This window comes from Sminthopsis crassicaudata, chromosome 3, assembly GCF_048593235.1.
Source record: "Sminthopsis crassicaudata isolate SCR6 chromosome 3, ASM4859323v1, whole genome shotgun sequence".
NCBI lineage: Eukaryota > Metazoa > Chordata > Mammalia > Dasyuromorphia > Dasyuridae > Sminthopsis > Sminthopsis crassicaudata.
In genome coordinates this window covers 507,205,090-507,226,533 of record NC_133619.1, presented here as the reverse complement: position 1 = coordinate 507,226,533, position 21,444 = coordinate 507,205,090, and the positions used below count along the sequence as shown (strand labels likewise).

General features: G+C 37.1%; 1 protein-coding gene across 12 annotated transcripts in view; it reads right to left on the bottom strand.

Moving 5' to 3' along the window:
- The window catches only part of TENM4 (teneurin transmembrane protein 4), a 1,584,659-nt gene that overhangs the window by 860,617 nt on the left and 702,598 nt on the right, over window positions 1-21,444 (bottom strand). For 2 of the 12 annotated variants that reach the window (XM_074303953.1, XM_074303954.1), the window contains exon 1: window positions 7,247-13,981. The exons of 8 other annotated variants lie outside the window; for them this stretch is intronic. In XM_074303953.1, coding sequence (XP_074160054.1) covers window positions 7,247-7,260 — 14 coding nt within the window. In that variant the 5' untranslated portion in view covers window positions 7,261-13,981. Of the gene's footprint in view, window positions 1-7,246; window positions 13,984-21,444 lie in introns of those variants that run through there. 2 more of the 12 variants (XM_074303952.1, XM_074303963.1) reach the window with 2 other exon arrangements.

The window sequence follows — 21,444 nt, the reverse complement described above, 5'->3', positions numbered from 1 at the left end:
CATGTCTGGGCCTCAAAAAAAAGCTGTAATGAGTCGAACAAAGGTCCTTTCCATTTCTGATAGTCTCTCTTTTATTGTCCCTTTTGGCACTAACATTTCATGTTCTGTGCTCTAGTTTCATTGTGCTGAGACCCTTTTGAGTTGTGATAATCTACATTCTAAGATCTTTTTTAACATTCTATATTCTATGTTTTAACATTAAATATAAGGTCCTTTCTCTTTCTGACTTTTTTTGTGAATGCTTAAGTTGGATACTTTTTGCATAAATTCTTTTTCTAATGCCTTTTCCATCTGTTCTCATATACCTTCCAGTACTATCCAAGACTTGTACCCTTACCCCTCATTCCTGCTCTTCATCATGTAGAAGGGGAGAGAGAAGATGAATCATTTGAAAATGAGACTTATGATTCTACCTTATCAAGATTAGCCATCTGGAGAACCAGATAGACCAATTTCTACCACAATGAAGAAATTACATTTTTCCATCCTCATCTAGGGTGTTACTTTAAGTAACACCTCTAACCAGAATGGAAGAGGAAAACCCCTTGAAAGCCTACTCATTAGCACGTAAAATGAGATTATAGAGAAATAACTCACCCTATCAGGATGTTAAGTGCCCATATTTTCAATCTGAGGCAATTAACTGCCCAACATGGTCAATTATAGACTAATAATGCCAGACCCTTCAAGTCTCTTGATGGAATTAAGGCCTTGCGACTAAAGAGAAAGGCTTAGCCATAAAACTTGATGAGTGGAGAGGTGGTACTGGTAGAGCATTCCTGAGTCCATTTGTAAGATAGATTTTTTTTTTTGCAAAAACTTTTCTCTAATGACTGGAAGAAGCAGGTTATTTCTTTTTAATTACAGCAGCTGCAGCTGTTGCTTCCAGACTTGAAGAGGAATCTGATTTAAAAAAAAAAAAAAAGCATGGCTCTTCACCTCCCCAGCATACACATACAATCTCACTTGCATAAAATGTCATAAAATGGAATATGCTGCCTCAAAGAGGTAGTGAGTTCCCTGTCACTAGAGATCTTCAAATGAAAGCTAGATAATTACTGGCTCACAGTGATAGACTTGGAAGGGACTTCAAAGATAATCTAGGCCACTCTCTCTCCATCTACAATTTTGCATTTGAGAGAAATGAATCATGGCAGGATTAAGTCACATAAGAAGTAGGGTGAGATTTCAATCCTAAATCTCCAAATCTTTTTCCTCTTTTTATTTTTTTTCCTCCAGTGAAACAATGACTTGTCAGCTGATTTGTAGGGAAGATTCACGTTTCAGGTGGGGGTTAAACTACATGACCTTTGATTTGGATACCCATGTAACTCCACCCTTTTCAGAAAGCTTCAATAATTGGCTGCAAAAAATGGGGGCTGTGAGAGGGGTTCAGATACATGGTGGGAAACATCCTCCTTTTTCTCCCTTAGGACTCTACCCCTCCTTTTCCGTCATCAACTATAAAGCCCAGCGTGTGAGACGCATAGCCTAATGGAATGTCTAGTGCTGAGCAGCTGTACATTTTTAATGCAAACGGGGGAAAATAAAGGCGGCATATGGCTTTATGTAATCTTCCTATGAATTTTTAACCGGGTGTCCTCATTCATGTCGGCCCGGAAGAGCTTTTTTACGGGCCTTTAGTGAGCACAACCAGGAAGCCTGAAGCCCGCCGCAGTAAGCACAGGTGGGATACCTCTGCAACAAGGAGAAAGTGCTCATATATGTTAGATTTCTGCTCAGCCTAAAAAAAAAATCTTATGGGAGGAGGCTTAGTTTTACATTGCCTTATATGATCTAATAGCCTCGACAATGGGTACTTTATCAAATGGGCAGGTTCCCTATGAAAACCATTCAAGAACCAAACCTTTAAAGAATTATTTGCATTCATTTATTCACCTCTTAATTCATTTGACAAAATTTTATTAACTATGTATAGAATTGAGTCTTGGATGTTTCAAGAATACATGCAATTTATGTAAAAAATGGTATCTGTCCTAATTAAGTCCACAATCTATAGGATAATATAAATATACTAGCTATACACTATAGTGGAAACTAGGTAGCCCAATAGATAAAGGGCCAGGTCTACAGAAAGACATCTCCCTAAGTTCAAATCTTGCCTTGGACTGTGTGCCCCTGAACAAGTCAATTAGCCATATTTGCCTCAGTTTCCTCATCTGTAAAATGAGCTAGAGAAGGGAATGGCAGACCATTCCAGTGCCTTTGTAAAAAAAAAAAAAAAACACAAAAAAACAAATGGGATCACAGAGAGTCAGAGATGACTGAAAAATGAAATAAATCACAGCAAATATCCTGTAATATGTGTATATATATTTATATAACTCTATAGATATGCACACATATAGATACACGTATACATATGACACACACACATATAAACAAATACACAGGTATATTTATATAATATATAAACACATTATGATACTATATTATTTAAAAGGGATGGTCAATGTACTTTAAGAAATTAGGGAGGTAGAACATTTCTGACAAGGATCAAAGAAGGCTTCTTAAAAGTGGTAGCATTCTGAATGAGGCTCTTTCCTTCAATTCCTCTGAGGTTAATGGATCTTTGAAAAAATGTATGAATATAAAAGGTACTTGTGAATTTATTAAATCTTTAACTAGCAGTATCATTACTAAATTTATACTCCAAACACGTCAGAGAAAGAGGATAAAGTTCTGTATGTACAAAAAATTTTGTGATGGTTTTGTGATGACAAAGAACTGGAAACTAAGAAATGTCCATTAGTTGGTGAATGGATGAAAAAAATTTAAGATTTATAAATATAGTGAAACATTTGATTATGCAGAAAAAGTTGATCAAAAGGATGGCTTCAGAGAAATCTGAGAAAAATTTTATGAACTCATGCAGTGTGAAGTGAACAGAACCAATTATAGTAGAACAATACAAAACTTAACAAGCCTGAAGACTTAAGAACTCAAATGGATGCAATCACCATCTGTGATTTTGGAAGACTGATGACAAAGACCATTTCCCACCTTCTGACACAAAAGTAACAAACTAAGTTGCAGAATGAGATACATTTTGGCCATAAACAATGTTGGAATTTGTTTTAACTACATATATTTATTGTGAGTTTTTTCCCCATTGGAGGGTGGGAGAGAAAATAAATGCTTGTGAATTTTTTTAAATTAATTGATAGAAAACCCCGAGAAAAATGCAAATAGCTGTATGTAAGAACTGCAATTTCACCCTATGCTATAAAACAGCTCATGTCCATGTAATTTTGCAAGCATGCTATATATCTTCTGATCCTCTTAATACTCCAGTCAAAGGAGGGAAGGTCTATTATACCTATTTGGCAGGTAACGACACTTAGGCTGAGCAAGAGGTACAGGGTCTTACCTAAGGTTTGGTAGCCAGGCAATAGAAGAACAGAGAGGGAAAAATCAGATCCCTTGACTTTTATTCAGTTAACACCATCTTGGATGCAGTACCAAAGCCAGAACACCCTGTTGACTTGAGTCAGTCTATAACCACTTTCTCAGATTCCATGACTGGTAAATGAGCTCATTATACCATGGCCACTAGGCAGGCATGAGTGTGACAACTGATTAATAATGATGATAGCTAAGTTACATTTATATAACACATTAAGGCTTACTTTAGAGTCAGATTCGAAAACTGTCTCCGCTCTTTCTTTTTTCTTTCAAACTTAGAGAGAGGCAATACCTTGGCTAAGGTTTTACACGTTCCTCCATTTTCTCATCTTAAAATGTGGAGGTTTGCCTGGTTGGTCTCCAAATGTCCTTGTAGTACTGATTTCCTACAGGTCTATCTACAATTTAAAATAAAGACATGCGTAGTACTTCATCCACTTTATAGATGAACAAAGGCTGGGGGAGGGGAGATGAATTGTGAACTAGTAAATGGTAGAACCAGAATTTTTATCTGAGAGGTCTCTTAGAATCCAGCTGTTGGGTTCTCTCACTTTCCTGTGATGAGTATTTCCTTCTCAGTGGATTCAAAAGTTGGTATTAAACCTACAGTTATCTCTTCTATATCATAGTGGTTAGGGATACAGTGGCCCCCTTCCCCAATTTGGAAAATCTGTGTAAAATTATTTTGATTCTCCTTTCATACAAGATAAGAAATCTGAATTATGGTATTAAAAAAATAAAATATGCTAACATTATATCATACTATTCATATATTTTCTGCATTTCTGCATTTCTAATCTTTTTCTGTGTTGTCTTCTGGCCTTTGCGTGTCATCTGGTTTCTGCAAAACTCTAAAAATTCCCATTTAATTTCTTATGCTGATCCATGATATATGGAAACTGGGGTGGGGAAAGTTGAAATATAGAAGGGATAACTATATAGCTATTTATACATTTAAAAATACCTAATAAGTGAATCCAGATGGAAATATCATAATGGAATTGAATACCTATTCTATATTGTATAAGGAAGTCCACCACACCGTATATGCATCATTGTTCTTGAGTTAAAAGACCATGGCTCTGAGATTCTTGAGTTTTATCACTTAGAAACTCAGTGACCTCTTTGTGATCTATCATAAATTTATCTTTGTAGCATTTGTATTCCTCAATAAAATGGTAGCTCCTTGAGGAAAGGGTCTCTTTCACTTTTCCCAGCATCTATTCGGGAGATTAGGTAAGAGAAGGGCCTTAATATAAATTGAATTGAATGGAAATGAATTGAATTAGAGAGCATTGGCCTGGACTGTAATGAATTTATAAAATGGAGCACACCCTCACTGCTCTGCCTTCTTCCTGAGGCTATTGTGAGGATTACATAGGATAAAGCCCTCTATAAAACACTTTGCAAAATGTAGAGTACATTATCAACCTAAGAGTTTATCATTTTATATTTATATATATATACATGTATATATATATATATATATATACACATATATATGCATATATATGTGTATATATATACATGTGTATATATATATATATATATATATATATATATATATATATATATTTTTTTTTTTTTTTTTATTCTACTCTTTGAAGATAATCTACTCCATCTGCCCCAACTGGTGGCCCTTCAGATTGGAAGATACTGTGTATCACCTTGCTTGCTCCTCACCAGCCTTTTCTTTTAACTAAATGGTCCCAATTCCTCCAAAAGATTTCCATGAGCCAGTTTCAAAGCCCTCACCCTTCTCATCAGGCTCTCAGTCCTCAGTATTCCAAATTCAAAATTGGGAGCGATTTCAGAGAATATTCATGGTTGTGAGTAGGAGTTCTTGACCTGGACTCTGATCATTTTATTTTATTATTTTTGATAAATATTTTAATACAATTGACTTCTTTTGTACCCCATATGCATCTTATCTTATAAATTTGAAAACAACATTCTGAGAAGGGGTCCCTAAGCTTCATTAGACTGCCAAAGAGGTCCATCACACACACACACACACACACACACACACACACACACACTTAAGAACTCCCTTTGTAGAGAAGTAGAGAAAACCCCTTTATAACATCCCTGACAAATGGCCATCCAGCCTTTGCTTGCTCATTTATCTTCGCTGATGAGAGACTGTGATTCTATGCAGGGCCAAGGACTATGGGACTCCCTCCCTCTGAACTCTCTCTCAGCAGGGACACACATTCTGGGAGGCCTTGAATATACCTGGCTGAATAGTTTAGATTTTGTTCTGTAAAAACTGTGAGGACATAGATGGTTTCTGAGCAGGGAAATCCAAGTTTCAATGGAAAAGCTTTTCTTCCTGGTTGTAAGAGCTGCATTTCTATTGGTCTTTAACCTTTATAAAGGGATTTCTTCATAGCAACTCAGTGGGGAAGGCAGTGTGACATACTATTAGTCCTACATTACAGATGAAGAAACTGAGGGTCATAGAGGTGAAAGACTTTATTCATGGATTTGGAGCCACTCAGCATTTGAGTTGTAATGATAATTAAGGTCTTCAGCTAAGAGACCTAGAATTCTTCCCACCATTTCATATTATTCATCTAAGTTATACAAATCCCTAGTGCATGTTTGCTCTCCCTTTCTCTTTCTGTCCCTCCCTCCCTTCTTTTCTCTCTTCATCCCTCCCTTTCCCTATTCCCCCTTCTCCTTCCCTCCCTCTCTCCTTCTCCATCTCCATCTCCATTTCTCTCTTCCTCTCTGTCTCTGTTTCTCTGTCTCTATCTCTCTGACTATGTTTTGCTTCTTTCTTCTCCCTCTCCCCCTTCCCTTACCCTCCCCATTCCTCTTCCTCCCCTTTTCCCTTCTTCTATCCCAGAACATAGGGATAAGTAAGAGTAAGAAAAAGGTGGGAGGAGGAGAGGAGGTGTCAGGAGGTTTTAAGTATTTAAAAGAGGCTTTTGTGGAAACCAAGTTATACTTATTCTATTTGATTTGCAACTAAACGTAATGGATATAAATTGGAAAGGAAAAACTTTTGACTTGTCATCAGGAGGGAAAATGCTAACAATTAGAGCTATCCAGAAGGGAAGGGCTGTTTTGAGAAGTAGTGGGTGGATTTCTCTTAATTGTAGACCTTTGAGCAAAGGATGGATGATTATTAGTTCTGCTAGGTGGTGTAATAGTCAGAATGCTGAGGCTGGCATCAGGAAGACCTGAGTTCAAATCCAGCCTTAAACACTTATTAGCTGGGTATCCCTGAACATGTCATTTAATAGCTGTTTGCCTCAGTTTCCCCAATTGTAATGAGAATTACAATACCTACCTAACGATGTCCTTGTGAGGAACAAATGTGATCAAATTTGTAAAAGGTATTTAACACAATGTTGGTACATATTAGGTATTATATAACTGCCTATTTCCCACCCCATCCTCCTCCCTCCTCCATTCCCCATTAGTTGACTCTATTGTAGTGAAAATTATTTGCTTTTAATGCTGAAATTCTATTATTTATGAATCTAGGGAAATCTATTTTGGCAATTGTGCTGAAGGCTATTTTAAACTAGGGAGACAACTGACAGAGCAAACATTTATTAGGCACTTATTGTTTGCCAGGCGCTGTGCTAAGAGCTGGGGATAAAAAACAATAAGCAAAAAGACACTACCTGTGTTCAGAGAACTTTTATTCTAATAGGGGAAGAAAATGAACTAAGTGGATCTGAAAGGAGATGGGGGGTCTCTGGCATGACTTGGAACTGGTGGCTAGATTAATCAGTGGAGAAACTAGTTGAAAAAGAAACTTGAGCAAGCACAGATGCCTAGAACAGTGAGAGAGTAAATTACTTACCTAGGGTCATCCATAGTATGTATCAGAGGCAGGACTTAAATCCAGGTCTTCCTGGCTCTAAGGCCATTTTTCTCCCCTCCATACCCCCAAAACAGGTTGTCTCTATTGGGCATCCTATGTATGTCTGTCTCTGTCTCTGTGTCTCTTCCCCCTCTCTACTTTTCTCTCCTCTCTCTCATACAGAGCCCTTTTAAATCCTGGATTGGGAGTCTCCCAAAGGTAGCAGAATTAATGTTTCATCCATTTGTCTCTGATTAACTATTAGAAGAGCTGCAGGTAGCAGCTGCTCTTCATTATCTCTTTCTATTAGGCATCTCAAGAATGTAGGATGAATCAAGCAAGCTGTATATTTCTAAACCTATAAAAAAGGGAAGGAAACCCATAAAACTGTTTTTTAAGTACATGTGATATCATTTACCAAAATAGCGATCCATGTGCAGGCTCATCAATATAGGGTGCAAAGGAACTGAGTTCACCTGGTCCAACTCCCTCATTTTACAGATGAGGAAAATGATGCTCAAAGGGGATAAGTGCCTTTCTTATTCTACACAGAGAAAAACGTTTTTTTTTTTCCTTAGCCTTAATTCTTCCATTCTAGCAGATCCCAGGTGAATATGCTGAGCCCAGGCAAATGGGTTTGAACTGAAAACGTGAACACATATTACTATTTTTTGTCCAGGTTTTCAGATACTCCCTCATAACTCTCCCATAATAAATAAGGTAGGTTGTATGCACATTATTATATATTACAGATGAAATAAAATGGGGATTCAAAGGCATTATACAATTGTATGAGATAGACTGGGAAAGACCTTAGAAATCAACTTATCTAACTCACTCTTCAACTGCAACTGGGAAAACTTTTTCTGAGACTATTCATCACAGAACCTGCTCCAACTAACAAACAAAATATTCCAATTTAAGTAATATTAACCTCAAAGGATGCTAGAATATTGCAGGTGAAAGTTACATTAGTTCTCTGAACCCCAAACCCCTTTATAACATTGCCAGCAGCCTTTATGTGAGGATCTTCTGGGATAGAGTCCTCATTACCTCCCACAGGAGCCTAATCCAGAAACCTGAGCTTTTCAGGCTCATTTGGAGAAGGTAAATGGGCTTCAGAGACCATCCTGTAACCTTTGACTCCATTTTAGAGATGAGGAAACAGGACTAAAGAAGTGAAATAACTTAATAATTTTTCTAAGATGAGACAGGAAGCAAAAAGCATCATCCCAGATTTGAACCCAGATGTAAATTCATTTCTCTTGTAGTTTACATTGGGCATAATTTTGCCCTCTGTGACTAAACAAAATAGGTCTTGCCTGTTTTGTATCCCAAGTGCCAGGCATGAATTTGTTCTACATGGTAGCTCTTTGGTTCGTGAGGACCATTTGTGTCTGACCTGTGGTAGGTTTTTCTGAGCTCATATTGGTCTGAGCAGCCACAGTCGGACCTACTGTACTTTGACTCCAACATAGTGATGCTATTTTGGTCCTTTTTGATTAAGAAAGACAATAATCAATGAGCTCTTTGTTTATTTGGGAACTGATCAAGCATCCCTCTGTCTTCCTTCACTAAACACTTGCAATCCCTTCCATCCTCCTATGACCTAATTTCATGTCACTGGCCTGGTCACTCTCTCTGGATCTGTTCCAATTTGTTTACCCCCACTAAAATATCCAGAACTAAGTCTAAGGTCTTCATATTTCCTGATGGGTTCCTGTCCCACAGTTGCCACTGACTACAGCAGGAGGAGGTCGGTCACATCGATTAAAGTGTTGTACACTATGCATTTGCTGGGAGCTCAGCTTCCCCATCAATGACCACATGTTATTTTTACTTTAATTTTTCCTTTATGTTCTTTGCTGCTCAGTGGGATGAGTAATGCCCTTTCCTACAGCAAGACTTCCTCTAGGGTTATCCATGCTCTGGACTTAATGACTTGCTGGGCAGTGTGTCCAACACCGGGGTCCTGCAATGCCTATCTAGGATTTAAAAAAAAAAAAACTGAAGGAGGAAAATAGGGACTCAGTTATTCAATAGAGAATTGAGGGGCTTACTATATTCCAGGTACTAGGAATACTAAAAAGAGCAAAAACATTGGCCTTGCCCTCAAGAAGTAGCACCTGAATGAAAATAACTGAACAAAATTCCTCATGGTTCTGATCTGTGGCTGCAGCCATAGTCCTCTGCCTTTGGGATTTGGGGAGACTATGGATACTTCCTATGCTGTTTTAAGGTAAATCATCTGTAACCCCTACCTAGACTCTTCTAATTCACACAGGCAATAAGGAATCTACCAGGAGAGGTCACATTTTCCTACAGAAATAATTTAGTTTTGAAAATAAGCACTAGCTCAAGTGTTTGGCCCTTAAAGAAATCAGAAAATCCAACTGAGTGTGGTACACAGAGTACAATGTTAGCAGAAAGAGTCTGCTGGACTCAAATTCAGAAGCCTGGGGGATGAACCTTAGCTTTGGCAATTTTGTCTCTGTAACCACTGACAAGTCACTCCTGGGAATTCACTGGGTCTTGGCTTCCTCATCTGTAGAATGGGGACAATAATAGTTGCACAACTTCACTCATAGAACTATAAACCATGGAGTATTTGTTAATATGAGTTGTATCTTCCATTCTTTCATCTTGGCAGTCTGTATGCAAGGGGAACCATTCTAGCCTCTGGATCTCAAGTGCCAATAGCCTGATGGGAATGGTGGGTTACTTAGGGAGTGACATTGCTACATAGCTGGGGACCCAGTAATTTTCTACAAGTCTCTAAATTAGGCAGATGTTGGATTGGCCATCAAGAATTAGTAAGAGTAAGAATTAGTCATACTGAGGCCCAAGATCATTTGGCTCTAATATAGGATACTTCATTATAGAGTGGAGTCCTTTGGAAGGTTTTTAGTTTAGCCCACTGAGTACCCCAAAGATGGCCAAACTTGCATTCTATATTCAAAAGCCCTTTCCAAATCACCCCTTATAAGTATCCCACTTCTAATAGCATTTTGTGGTCTGACATTCAATGTTCCAATGTTCTTCATTGCTCTAATAGTCTATATTTTTTGTGAATCTATGTTCTGAGATTCCTGAGAGTGCTAGCATTCTGTGTTTGGTGTTTTAAAGTTCCATATTCTTCCATCCCTGCCATTCTAGGATCTATATTGTAATATTCTATCTTCTAAGTAACTATTACTCCTTTTTGTGTGTTGTCTCCCCCATTGCAATGTAAGCTCTTGAAGGAAAGATTTGTCTTTTCTATTTATTCATTCAGAACTTATCTCAGTAATAATAATAAATAATTCATTAATAAATTAATGGATTAAATAAATAATATAATTAATAAATGCTCATTCATTCATTATAAGGTCTCTTCTAGGAAGATGACTTCCAGGAGCCAAGACAATGGAGTAAGCAGGAAATTGTTTGAACTCTCCCATATTTGTGTCTCATAGCTCGAACTAGCTTAATGCACACAAGTTCAATCTTATTGAATCTTTTTCTAATCTGTCAAAGATTCTATATTCTAAGGCAACGATGCTTAAGTAGGCTGCAACCCTATATGAGATCATATAACTGAATGTGGAGGTTGCGAGATTATGATTTATTAGAAGTAAATGTTTGATTGTACTTGTTTTATACACCTGTTTTCCCAGGGTTACATAAAAAAAGGATCACAAGTGGCAAAAGTTTAAGAAAGCTTGTTCTAATGCCTTAGAACATTTTGTTTCAAGATCATGTTGGCTCACTTTTGATCTCCGTAGACCTTCATTTTCTCATTTGTAAGATAAGGTTGGCCTAGATGACCTTTGATGTCTCTTCTAGATTTAAATCCATGGTCTCATAAGAAGAGGTAGTTGTTTCTTGGCTATAATTCTCAGAATTTTTGTGTATGATAATGGAGCAAGGTTCCTTGATATAATGGAAGAGCCCAAGTTTTTTTTTTTTTTTTAATGTCCTGTTTTGTTCCCTCTCCCCAACATCAGATACCTCTAGGACCTTCAGAATAACAATACCTTTTTATGTTTTTATAGGCTCCTATGGTTATAAAGCACTTTCATACAGATTGTCCCATTTCTTACTCACTTGCTCCCTCCTAGCCGTTACTCCTCATCCTTCCTTGTATGCAAAAAGAACCAAAATTCTCTTAGCCATTCCCTCTAACCCCACATTCCCAGTGCTGGTGTCAGATGTTCGTCTTTGCTTCCTCATCTGAACACTTAATAATAGGTTTCACCCTCTTAAATGACACCTGCCGGAAAATGTAATTGTGCGAGTAATTGTAAATTGTGTAGAGCACATTCTCATTTCATACTGCTGGCTCCCACCCTATCCTATACATCTTTTCCCCACCCCCAGGCTAGCTAAGTCTTTATCAATAAATACCTACCAAGTATCATGGTGGTTAATTCCCCCTAACATATACCTCTGAGTAGAAAAAGAACAGTAGGAAGCAATATTCATGCGGCAACTCAATAGTAAAACTGTCTTCAACTCTGTTCAGTGTCTCTTTCTGAAACTATGATGGAGGCAAGCAATCCTTCTATTAAAATGGAGAAAAAGGATGTCTACAAATTATGTTAGACATTTCTTAAGACTAGGATTATTATTATATAAACTTTCAGACATCCTGTTTTTTGAGATGATCTTCAGAAGTTAAGAAGATATCACTTGATCCATAATGATGTATGTCTTTAGACAGAGGCCAAATAGACAGATGACTACTTAGAGAGAATGCTATTTACCTGGAACCAAACAAGCCTTCCCAGTTCCAAAATATCTTCTTATGTTAATTCTGGGAAGGATCTGAAAATACTAAATATTATATCAAAGAACATTAAAATGAAGAAGAGGTCTTACAATACAGAGGGTAGAATACTGGGCAGAGAATATTAGAGCTAGAAATAAATGATCATCTAGCTCGATGCCTAATTTTATAAAGAAAGAAAACAGTCCTTGGTATTGTGTTAGCTTCAAGAAGATTGCTTCCCAATGCAATGTTCATTCTGCATTACTCAATGGTTTTTTTATTTGCACATGACTCAATGCTTTCTTTCTCCTGATTCTTCTGCCCCATATCTAGACTTTCTTGCATCACTGACCTGCTACAGTATCTGAAGTTCCTCTATTTTTCCTTCATGTTTTTGCTTTCTTTAAATATTTAAGTATGTGGGATACATTCTGGTCAGTGCTGGAGAAAGCAGAAAAAGCATTCTTTTCTCCCTTCTGTCTTTCTGAAGAACCCTTTTCTACATTCTAGCTCCTACTCAGCTGCCTCCTCTTCTGTAAAGACCTTCTTTAATCATACCAGGTAAAAGACTTCTTTACTTCTTTATATAAAATAGAATTGCAGACTTGAAAAGATTATCAGTGACTATTCTATCCATATTTCACTTAGATGAGGAGACTGAGGCTGAGGGAGGTGAGGTGACCAATGGAACAGGTGGTCTATGTCTCATTTGTCCCACATTCTCATAACCAATGTTCTCTGTCTTTCCCCTTTCCCCAACTACAGACATACCTAATGGCATCCTTTATATCACATGTCCTCTCTCATTCCTTAATGGTAGAGGTTAGGTTATAAATACCAAATTTCCAAATGAAACAAATTCTGAGGTAACTCACATTTTAAAATCAATGTAGTGGAAATAGAAGAACATTGGATTTTGAATTGAGAAACCTGGGTTCCAATACTGGCTTTGCCAAGAACCAGATGCACGACCTTGGCCAAAGTCATTTTCCCTTTCTGTCAAATGTGCAACCAGGATTTCTAAGGTTTGTTCCAGGAGTAGTTTTTAAGATTTTATGTTCTTAAAAAAATCTCAGATGTTAACATTATATGTTCCAGAAGCCTTGCCAGTTCTAACATTCTGTATTCTAAGGTCCCTTCTAGCTCTGACAATATGTGATCCCAGGTCATTCCCAGTTCTGGCATTGCATGTTCTAAGGGCCCTGTCAGTTCTGACATTCTCTGATCTAAGGTCCCTTCCAGCTCTAACATTCTGCGGTCTAAAACCCCTTGTAGCACTGATATTTTTGATTTTAAGGACTAGCTAAGATTTGATATTCTATGTTCTGTTTTCCTAGCTCTGACATTCTAAGGTTTAAGGCCCGTTCTAGAGCTGATGTTCTCTATTTTAAGACTTTTACCAGCTCTATTATTCTCTGTTCATAAGGGCTATTTTAGATATGATATTCTGTATTCTGAACTCCCTTACCACTCTGACATTATGGGTTCTAAGGTTCTTTCCAGGCCTAATATTCTATGTTCCAAGGTCCCTCCCAGGTCTGAAATTGCAAAATTTAATGTTAACTCCCTCTCGAATACAATTCCAGTCCCTTGGAGTTATATTTATTTGGTATGGGCTCTCTGCAAAAGAACAGGACCATAAGCAACTCATTCTTTCCTCTATGCTTTGCTGTCAATCTTTACATATCCACCTTGTTTGAGACTTAAGATTCATGTGACAGCTCACCATGGCCAGAAACTTACAAGCTGCCCTTCAGCAGGACCATGGGATGGAGAGGAAGCAGATGGATTTTTTTTTAAGCTTTCATGTAAGCATCTGCTGCCCTTGAATAAGGATGTGTGCAGGAATATTTCACTTTATGAAATTCTTACCTCAAGAAAATGTCTGGGACTATTCCTGTTTTCACAGGCAGACTGAGTTCAATCTCACTTCTTCTCTTATTTGCACTACTACGTTCTACTCCCATCTAGTACTCACTCTGTCTCTTTTACACACACACACACACACACACACACAACACACACACACACACACACACACACACACACGACAGATTTAAACACACTAAAATCAGACATTTCTGGCCTGCCCTACATCTTTTAATTGACTTCAAAAAACTTTTTTTTTTAATTAATACCTTTGTTTTTACATCAAATTCATTTCCAAATATATTTCTCCTTTCTTCTCTACCTAGTAATAAATATTTTAAAAAGTAGGAAAAAGCATTTCCACAAAACAATCAACAAACAAAGTGTCTGAAGTCCATAGTTCCCAACGAGGCAGTAACACATTGAATGGAGATAACTATATGCCATTTTATTCCTTTTTCAGGGTCAAGTTGGAGGGGAGGAGTGGAAAGAGTAATTTTTACAATGATGATAATGAAAATAAGTTGATTTTATAGCAAATCAACTGCCTATCTCAGAGGTCAAATGGTATCTTTAACCAGCTACATGACTCATTTTGGGATTTCAATTTATCCACAAGTAAATGGCGAAGTTTGGACAAGGTGGTTCCTAAGGCCCTTTTAGCTAGAACATTCTGTTGTTCTCTGATTCTAAGCCACTGTAATTTTATTCTAAGAGACCATTAAAGAATTAAATAATGAAAATTTTCAAATAACTAGAGCTTTCAAGTTAAAAAAATTTAGACCATTTGTGTAGAAATATTTCTAAAATGGTCCCACATTTCTTCTCTACTTTATTAATGAGAGTCTACATAACTTAACCTTTTCTTGATGACTTGTGATCATGAACATATAATCAAAGAATGTTCCATTTAGAAATAAAATTGGAATTAAGAATATATTTCAGACCAGATAATGTCAGAGGAGCCAAAGAAGAAGATTGGACATTTCCCTCTTCCATCCCCCACCCTCACCTTTAGGGATTACATAGTTAAAGGAAACTTTTAAAACATGCAACATAAAAGCATAACTTTTATATCTCCATATACAGCATCTATAGTGCATAGCAGACAATAATACTTCAAGACAGTCACTGTCCAACTGTATGGTATCAAGCAGAGAGAAAAGCTCAGTTTCTAATTTACTGCTTCTAATCTGCTGTGGATCAGATAACTAAGCTTGTTAGCACTGTTTACAAAATGAGAGTAAATATATTCTAAGTGAGAGCCCAAGGGATTCCTCAGGATAAAGTATATGAGCTATAGAGTAGCCTTTATATGTTGTGTTTTGCTGGCATGTAGAATTTTGTTTTAATCTCTTTCTGGGTTCCATATTGTGACCTCCATAGAGGCAGGAATATTTCTGAATATAATATCAGTCACCCTTTATAACCAAGTATCGTGTTTTAAGGACTGGGGATGAAAAGGTAGGTAGCAATAGAGGCCATCGTATTTTTGTGCTGCAAATCTAGGGCCCTGACAATAAAGATATGAAAACATATCCAGGCATTGTTCCAAAAGTATGATGCTACCGAAATATTAGGCCATCTTCCTCTTCAGGGGTGGCGATATAGGAATAATGAAACAACATGTACTTATTTCTAGTATACAGATCACACTTCTGGCCTAGGATCAGCAGTAGTTAGGAAGGGCTTCCATTTCTTTAGATCCTACAGGTTTACAAAGCAGTGTCTTCCCAATAATACCACAAGGAGAGCCAGAGAAATTGCCTTTGGGAAATTGCAAGGTCTTTTTAATGACCTCCATGCTTCTCTCTGAAACAAAAGCCCATCTTCTTAATATTCTTCCAGTGAGCTACACGGCTGGGCTGGCATTATGGAACACTCCAGTGTCAGAAGAATTGAAGTTGAGGATCAACTAAAGGGCAAGGGAAAGGCACATAGAGGGTGTGAAGCTGGTTCTGACACATTTCAATCAAGAAATTACCAGGGGGAAGCAGGAGAAATGACAGAATCAAACAAAGTTAGGGCCAAAAAGAGAAGCTGAGCATTCACAAAGTAAGAACAAGGGATGAATCAATGTGCAGCCTGTGTATGCAGACATTGATATCCTTGTGGCATTGAGAGAACCTGAGAAAGGACCTCTTAAATTCAAGGTGAAAATTTAGGGCGGGGGATGACAAAGACAAAAGGGTTGGACAGACATGACTGGGATGGAATGTGCTTTAGAAGGAACAGACTCATCAGTGATCTCACTTATTTCTTGGAGCAGTAGAATAAAATACTGAGGGGTAGTCAGTACAAAGCCCTTATTTTATAGATGGAGGCCCAGAGAGGCAGAGTGAACTTGCCCAAAGTCATAGAGATGGTCAGTGATGAAAGACCAAAATCAGAGAGACATAGCTCAAAACAAACACAGATCAAGAAAATAACATAAAAGAAAAAAATTAGAATTTGCTGCATACAAAGATTCTACTGCCTCCATTCCCCTAGACAGAAAGTGAAAGAAATAATTATTTCTCTCTTGTGATTAATATGATTAATTATTGAATCAAGATCAGGGTTTTTTCCTTACTTTTTCTACTTTTGCATCCAAAAATCAAATAGTATGGGAAATCTTTCTTAAAGACTAACTGAGACTAAAGATCTAATCTAAAACAGTAAAATAAATTCTAAGTTTAGGTTTGATTCCTGCTCATTATATTTATTCAGGCAGATCTGGGAAAATGTGGATTCTCCCATCTGTCAGACAGGGGATATGGAAATGGATCTCTCTTTGACCAAGACTTGAATGATCCAAGTCACATACTCCAAAGACCATCCTTGTAATATAGTCCACCTTACATTGTAATATTCATTATATCTTATTTATTGTTGACCAATCAGAATTGATTTTCACTCTTAGGTGCATCTCTTTCTCAAAATACATTAAAGATATGGGAGGTTTGTCAGGTTTGGTCTCTTGGCTACTGAGGGGACAATGAATCTGTTTTTCTTGTCTGCTTTCCAAATGTAGATGTAGTTAAATATATAATATATAAATATATATATAATAAATATATAATAATATTATATATATGTAATATATAATAATAATAATTACATTAAATAAATAAATAAAACTGATTTAAATTTATCCAGAAACTCTGCCTCATGGAAATCACAAATGATAGTTGACAGTATGTATATTATATACACAGATATCTGTGTGTACACACATATACATCCATAGACATAAAGAAGATGAGAACCTTTTCCTTTACATCTCTATCTATCTATCTATCTATCTATATATATATATACACATTGTTTTTTCTCCTTTCCTTCTCCCTGCCCCCTCTCCTAGACATTAAGTAATCCAATATATGTTAAATATGCGCAATTATTTTATATGTATTTCCATAATAATCATGCTGCACCAAAAAATCAGATCAAAGAAGGAAAACTGAGAAAGGAAACAAAATGCAAGAAACAACAACAAAAAAGTGAAAATACTATGCTGTGATCCACACTCAGTCCTCACAGTCCTTCCACTACATGTAGATGGCTCTCTTCATCACTACTCCATTGACACTAGTCTGAATCATCTTGATGTTGAAAAGAGCCATGTCCATCAGAATTGATCGTCACATAGTCTTGTAGTTTCAATGTACAATGTTCTCTTGGTTCTACTCATTTCACTCAGCATCAGTTCATGTAAGTCTCTCCAAGCTTCTCTGAAATCATCCTGCTGATTGTTTCTTACAGAACAATAATATTCCATAACATTCATATATCATAATTTCTGAATAAAAATTTAAATGTATAACATAAAACATATAGGATTACAAAGGAAGCCAATTATACTGAAAAATATATTAAAATTATTCTTCAAAATCTGTTCCCAGTCCCTAGGTTAAGAATTTTCTGCATTAAACCCTTACTATAAAGGAGAAATTAATTGTGCTATACCCTCAATGAGCTCACATTCTAATGAAAGGAAGACAACAGAGAAAGGGGAGACAAAAGCTTCTATCAGGCACTTTTACTAGGTGTCCGGGATTGCACCTATGATTTTGACCTCATAAGTGTGAAAGCTTTCTCCACTTCACAATTCTCCAATAATCTTAGTCTTTAAGGATTTCCTGGAAACATAGAGAGAGTAAGTGCTGGGAGCAATGTTACAAAGCTTTCTTGCAGTAACAATTCCTATTTCTTTGCAATTTAAGTTCTATAAAGTGCTTGCTTCATAACAACCTTGTAAAGTAGGCTATTATGTTATTATTAGTCTCATTTTTAATCTAAATTTTATACAAGTGAAAAGACTTTTCCAAGATCACACAGATAATAACTGTCCCTTGTAGAAGACTGTATAGACTTTGTACATTATTAAAATGGGATTCATATTAGATGATCTTAAAGGCTCCTCCCAGTTCTAGATCTATGTGATTTACCTGCTATTGCTCTTCCTCCCCCATCAAAATATGGCAACCTGAACAGACACATTTTACACCAAATTTTCTGTTGCATCAACAAGGTAGCTTAATTTCAGCAATTCTGAATCATCAAACCTTCTATTTCTCATTAACTATCCCTTATATGCAGAGTTTTCCATTAAGTTGGGAGCACTATTGCACTAATTATATGATAATATTAGTCCCTGCAGATTAATACAGCGCTAACAATTTGTGAACTGCCAGCTGAGCTGTATTACATTATCAGGATGATGACTATGGCCCTACCTGCCCACCACTCCTACCTTTACCTTAAGGATTCAGAATCATCACACCTGTAGGGAATCAACTCTTAAGTCTTCTCCTAATTGTGAAGGAAAATAAATTACTTCAATCACTCTCATCTTCCCTCTTCAGGTTGCAGGGACACATGCACTATTGGGTATATGCTTCCTTAGGACAAAGGTTATTTCTTTGTATCTTCTACCTCCAGTATCTAACACTTCTGGCATATAGTAGGTACTTAATAAATACTTTTGATTGGTTGGTTGACACACCCACAGGAAATTTATATCTATTAAAAGTCAACCCTACAGTCAGGGTCAGCTTACACTGGAAAAAAGAATAGTAGAAGATAATGGAAGAATAGTGGAAAATTGAGTTTGTGGTAAGTGTAGAATTGAGCAAATTATTTAACTTTAGGAAATACTGAGTTCAAACTTGACCTCAGACACCTACTACCTCTGTAATGCTGTGAAGGTCACATAACCACCATCTGCCTCATTTTTCTCATCTGTAAAATGGGATAATAATAGCACCTACCTCTCAGTATGAAAATCAAATGAAATAATAATTATAAGTTGTTGTTCAGTCATTTCAGATTCTATGTGATGACATGGACTTTGTCCATTGAGTTTTCTTGGCAAAGAATTTAATCTGGAATAGTTTGTCATTTCTTTCTCCAGTGTGTCCCCATTTCATAGATGAGGAATTGAGGCGAATAGGAGAAATAGTAATGTCTGAGGGCTGATTTGAACTCGGGGCTTCCTGACTCCAAGCCAAGTGCTCTATCTACTTTACCCTTTAGCAAAGTGCTTTGCAAATCTTCATACATAAATGCTAGCTAACAAGGATAATAATAAGTTAAATGCAGATTTCTCTACCTCTGTATGGAACACTAGTTTTGAGGAAAACAGTTCTTCAGTCTTCAATTACTTCAGAAATGGGAGACCTTACTGAGGATCACAAGGAAGTCACGATAAGTTAAAGATATTGACTCCAGGTAGCACTTTGCTTGAGGCTAGTTGGGTTTAAGTGAATTTTATAGACTAAGGGGAAATGCTAATATCTTCTTTGACTTGTTAAAGGTCCCACTGGTTGTGTTCCTAGACCAGGAAGGATTTAATCCTGGGTCCTCTGAGTTAACTTGACTTTTGCATTTACATTGTCTTACATTTTGTCTTAACGTTGAGAGGTTGAATGATTGATTGATGGTCACACAAGTCAATATGTGTCATAGACAAAATTTGAATTCAAATCTACTTGCCTTCAAGTTCAGCTCTCCATCCATTATTCTAGGTTTTGCTGTTCAATTAAAGTTTATAATCTGCATATATGTTTATACACACATATGTATGTATGTATATAAACATATGTATTTGTGTTATGATATATAATAAAATAACATTACATAATTTGTATTATTGTTATTCCCATTATGATGACCTTATATTGTTGGGGATATTGAAGAGGGGGCTCTTCCTCATACAGGGATTGTGCTAAATAGCTTCAATCTTCTCCCAATTCTGAGAAGCTGAGATTCAAGCAGCTGGGGCCGTGAACAGTCACTACTGTGCAAATGCCTACCTGTAGCGAGGCCGCCTGGGATATTAGAAAACAGCTTTATCCAAGCCCTTAGAGAGCAGCAGCTCTCCCTTCATCAGGTGCTCATCAGCTAGTGTGGCGGGCATCCCAAATTCCATTTCTGATATTTTCGTTTGGGCCCCATCTCAATTAAAATCAGTTAGAAGTCAATTTCACAGTTGTTGGTTTTTAAGATCTCTGAAAAATGATAACCCAGAGCCAGGCAATCATTTCATTCAGCGTGGTCCCTTCCCAGCAGGGGCTTGGATGCATTTTTAAAACTGGCACTCCATAGGACACAAGCAGAAAAGGGAAAAGAGACAGTGGGAAACAGGGCAGAGATAACTGGGCTTGGAAATCCAGAGAGTTAAAGGAAAAATTGAAGTTCTGACCATTACTAGTGGTCTGACTGTAGCCATGGCAAGAAGCTTAACCTTAGTTTCTCTAGCTCTAAAACGAGACAGTTGGGCTATGTGTTCATTAAAGTTCTTACCAGTTCTAAACACCAGTTCTATGACCCTATAAATCTCAGTCTCAGTTTCATCATTGCTCTCAACTTTAAAATTAGAAGAAAATAGTTCTTTCACACAGCGCAGTTGTGATAAAGGTGTTTGTAAATTTTAAAACATGATACAAGTAGGGGTTATAATTCCAATTAAAAGAACCATTAACCCAGAATGTAGCCAGAAAATAATCACTTTTTTTTCTAAATTCTTCCTCTTTCTTATCTCTGCCTCTGGAAAAAGGTCAGTAAGCCTTATCTATCATCACAGCTCTCTCAATTTGTTCAGCCTTAAGAGCATAGAAAATTTTAAGAGTCAAGTGACCTGTATTCTAGTCCCAGCACTGGGCAAATCATTTCTCTTTTCTGAGAACTGTTCAGATGCTTCGTTTGTTAATTAAAAACATTGTTTCTGCTCCTGCTACCTCAAAGAGTTGGTCAGGGGATGCTCCTTTGAGACCTGTGCCTGTTGGAGGACTTGCCACCTACCACACCAGCCTCCTAATCCTGGTCATCACTCCGGCCCTATGGTCTCTTTCTCTGATTGGTTGATGTGTGTCAAATTTCCATTGCAAGGAAGTTGGTTTCCGAGCCAGCTGGGTTCACTCCTCCACTCCTCTTCAGGATCCATTCTTCACTTGCTAAATTTCTTACTTTGCCATTCCGTCTTTTTTTCCCCCAATTTCCTTTTATACGTTGTCTACCTTCATTTAGAATGTTTGCTCCTTTAGGGCTTTTTAATGTCTTTCTTTTACTAATATCCCCAGCTCTTAACACAGTGCCT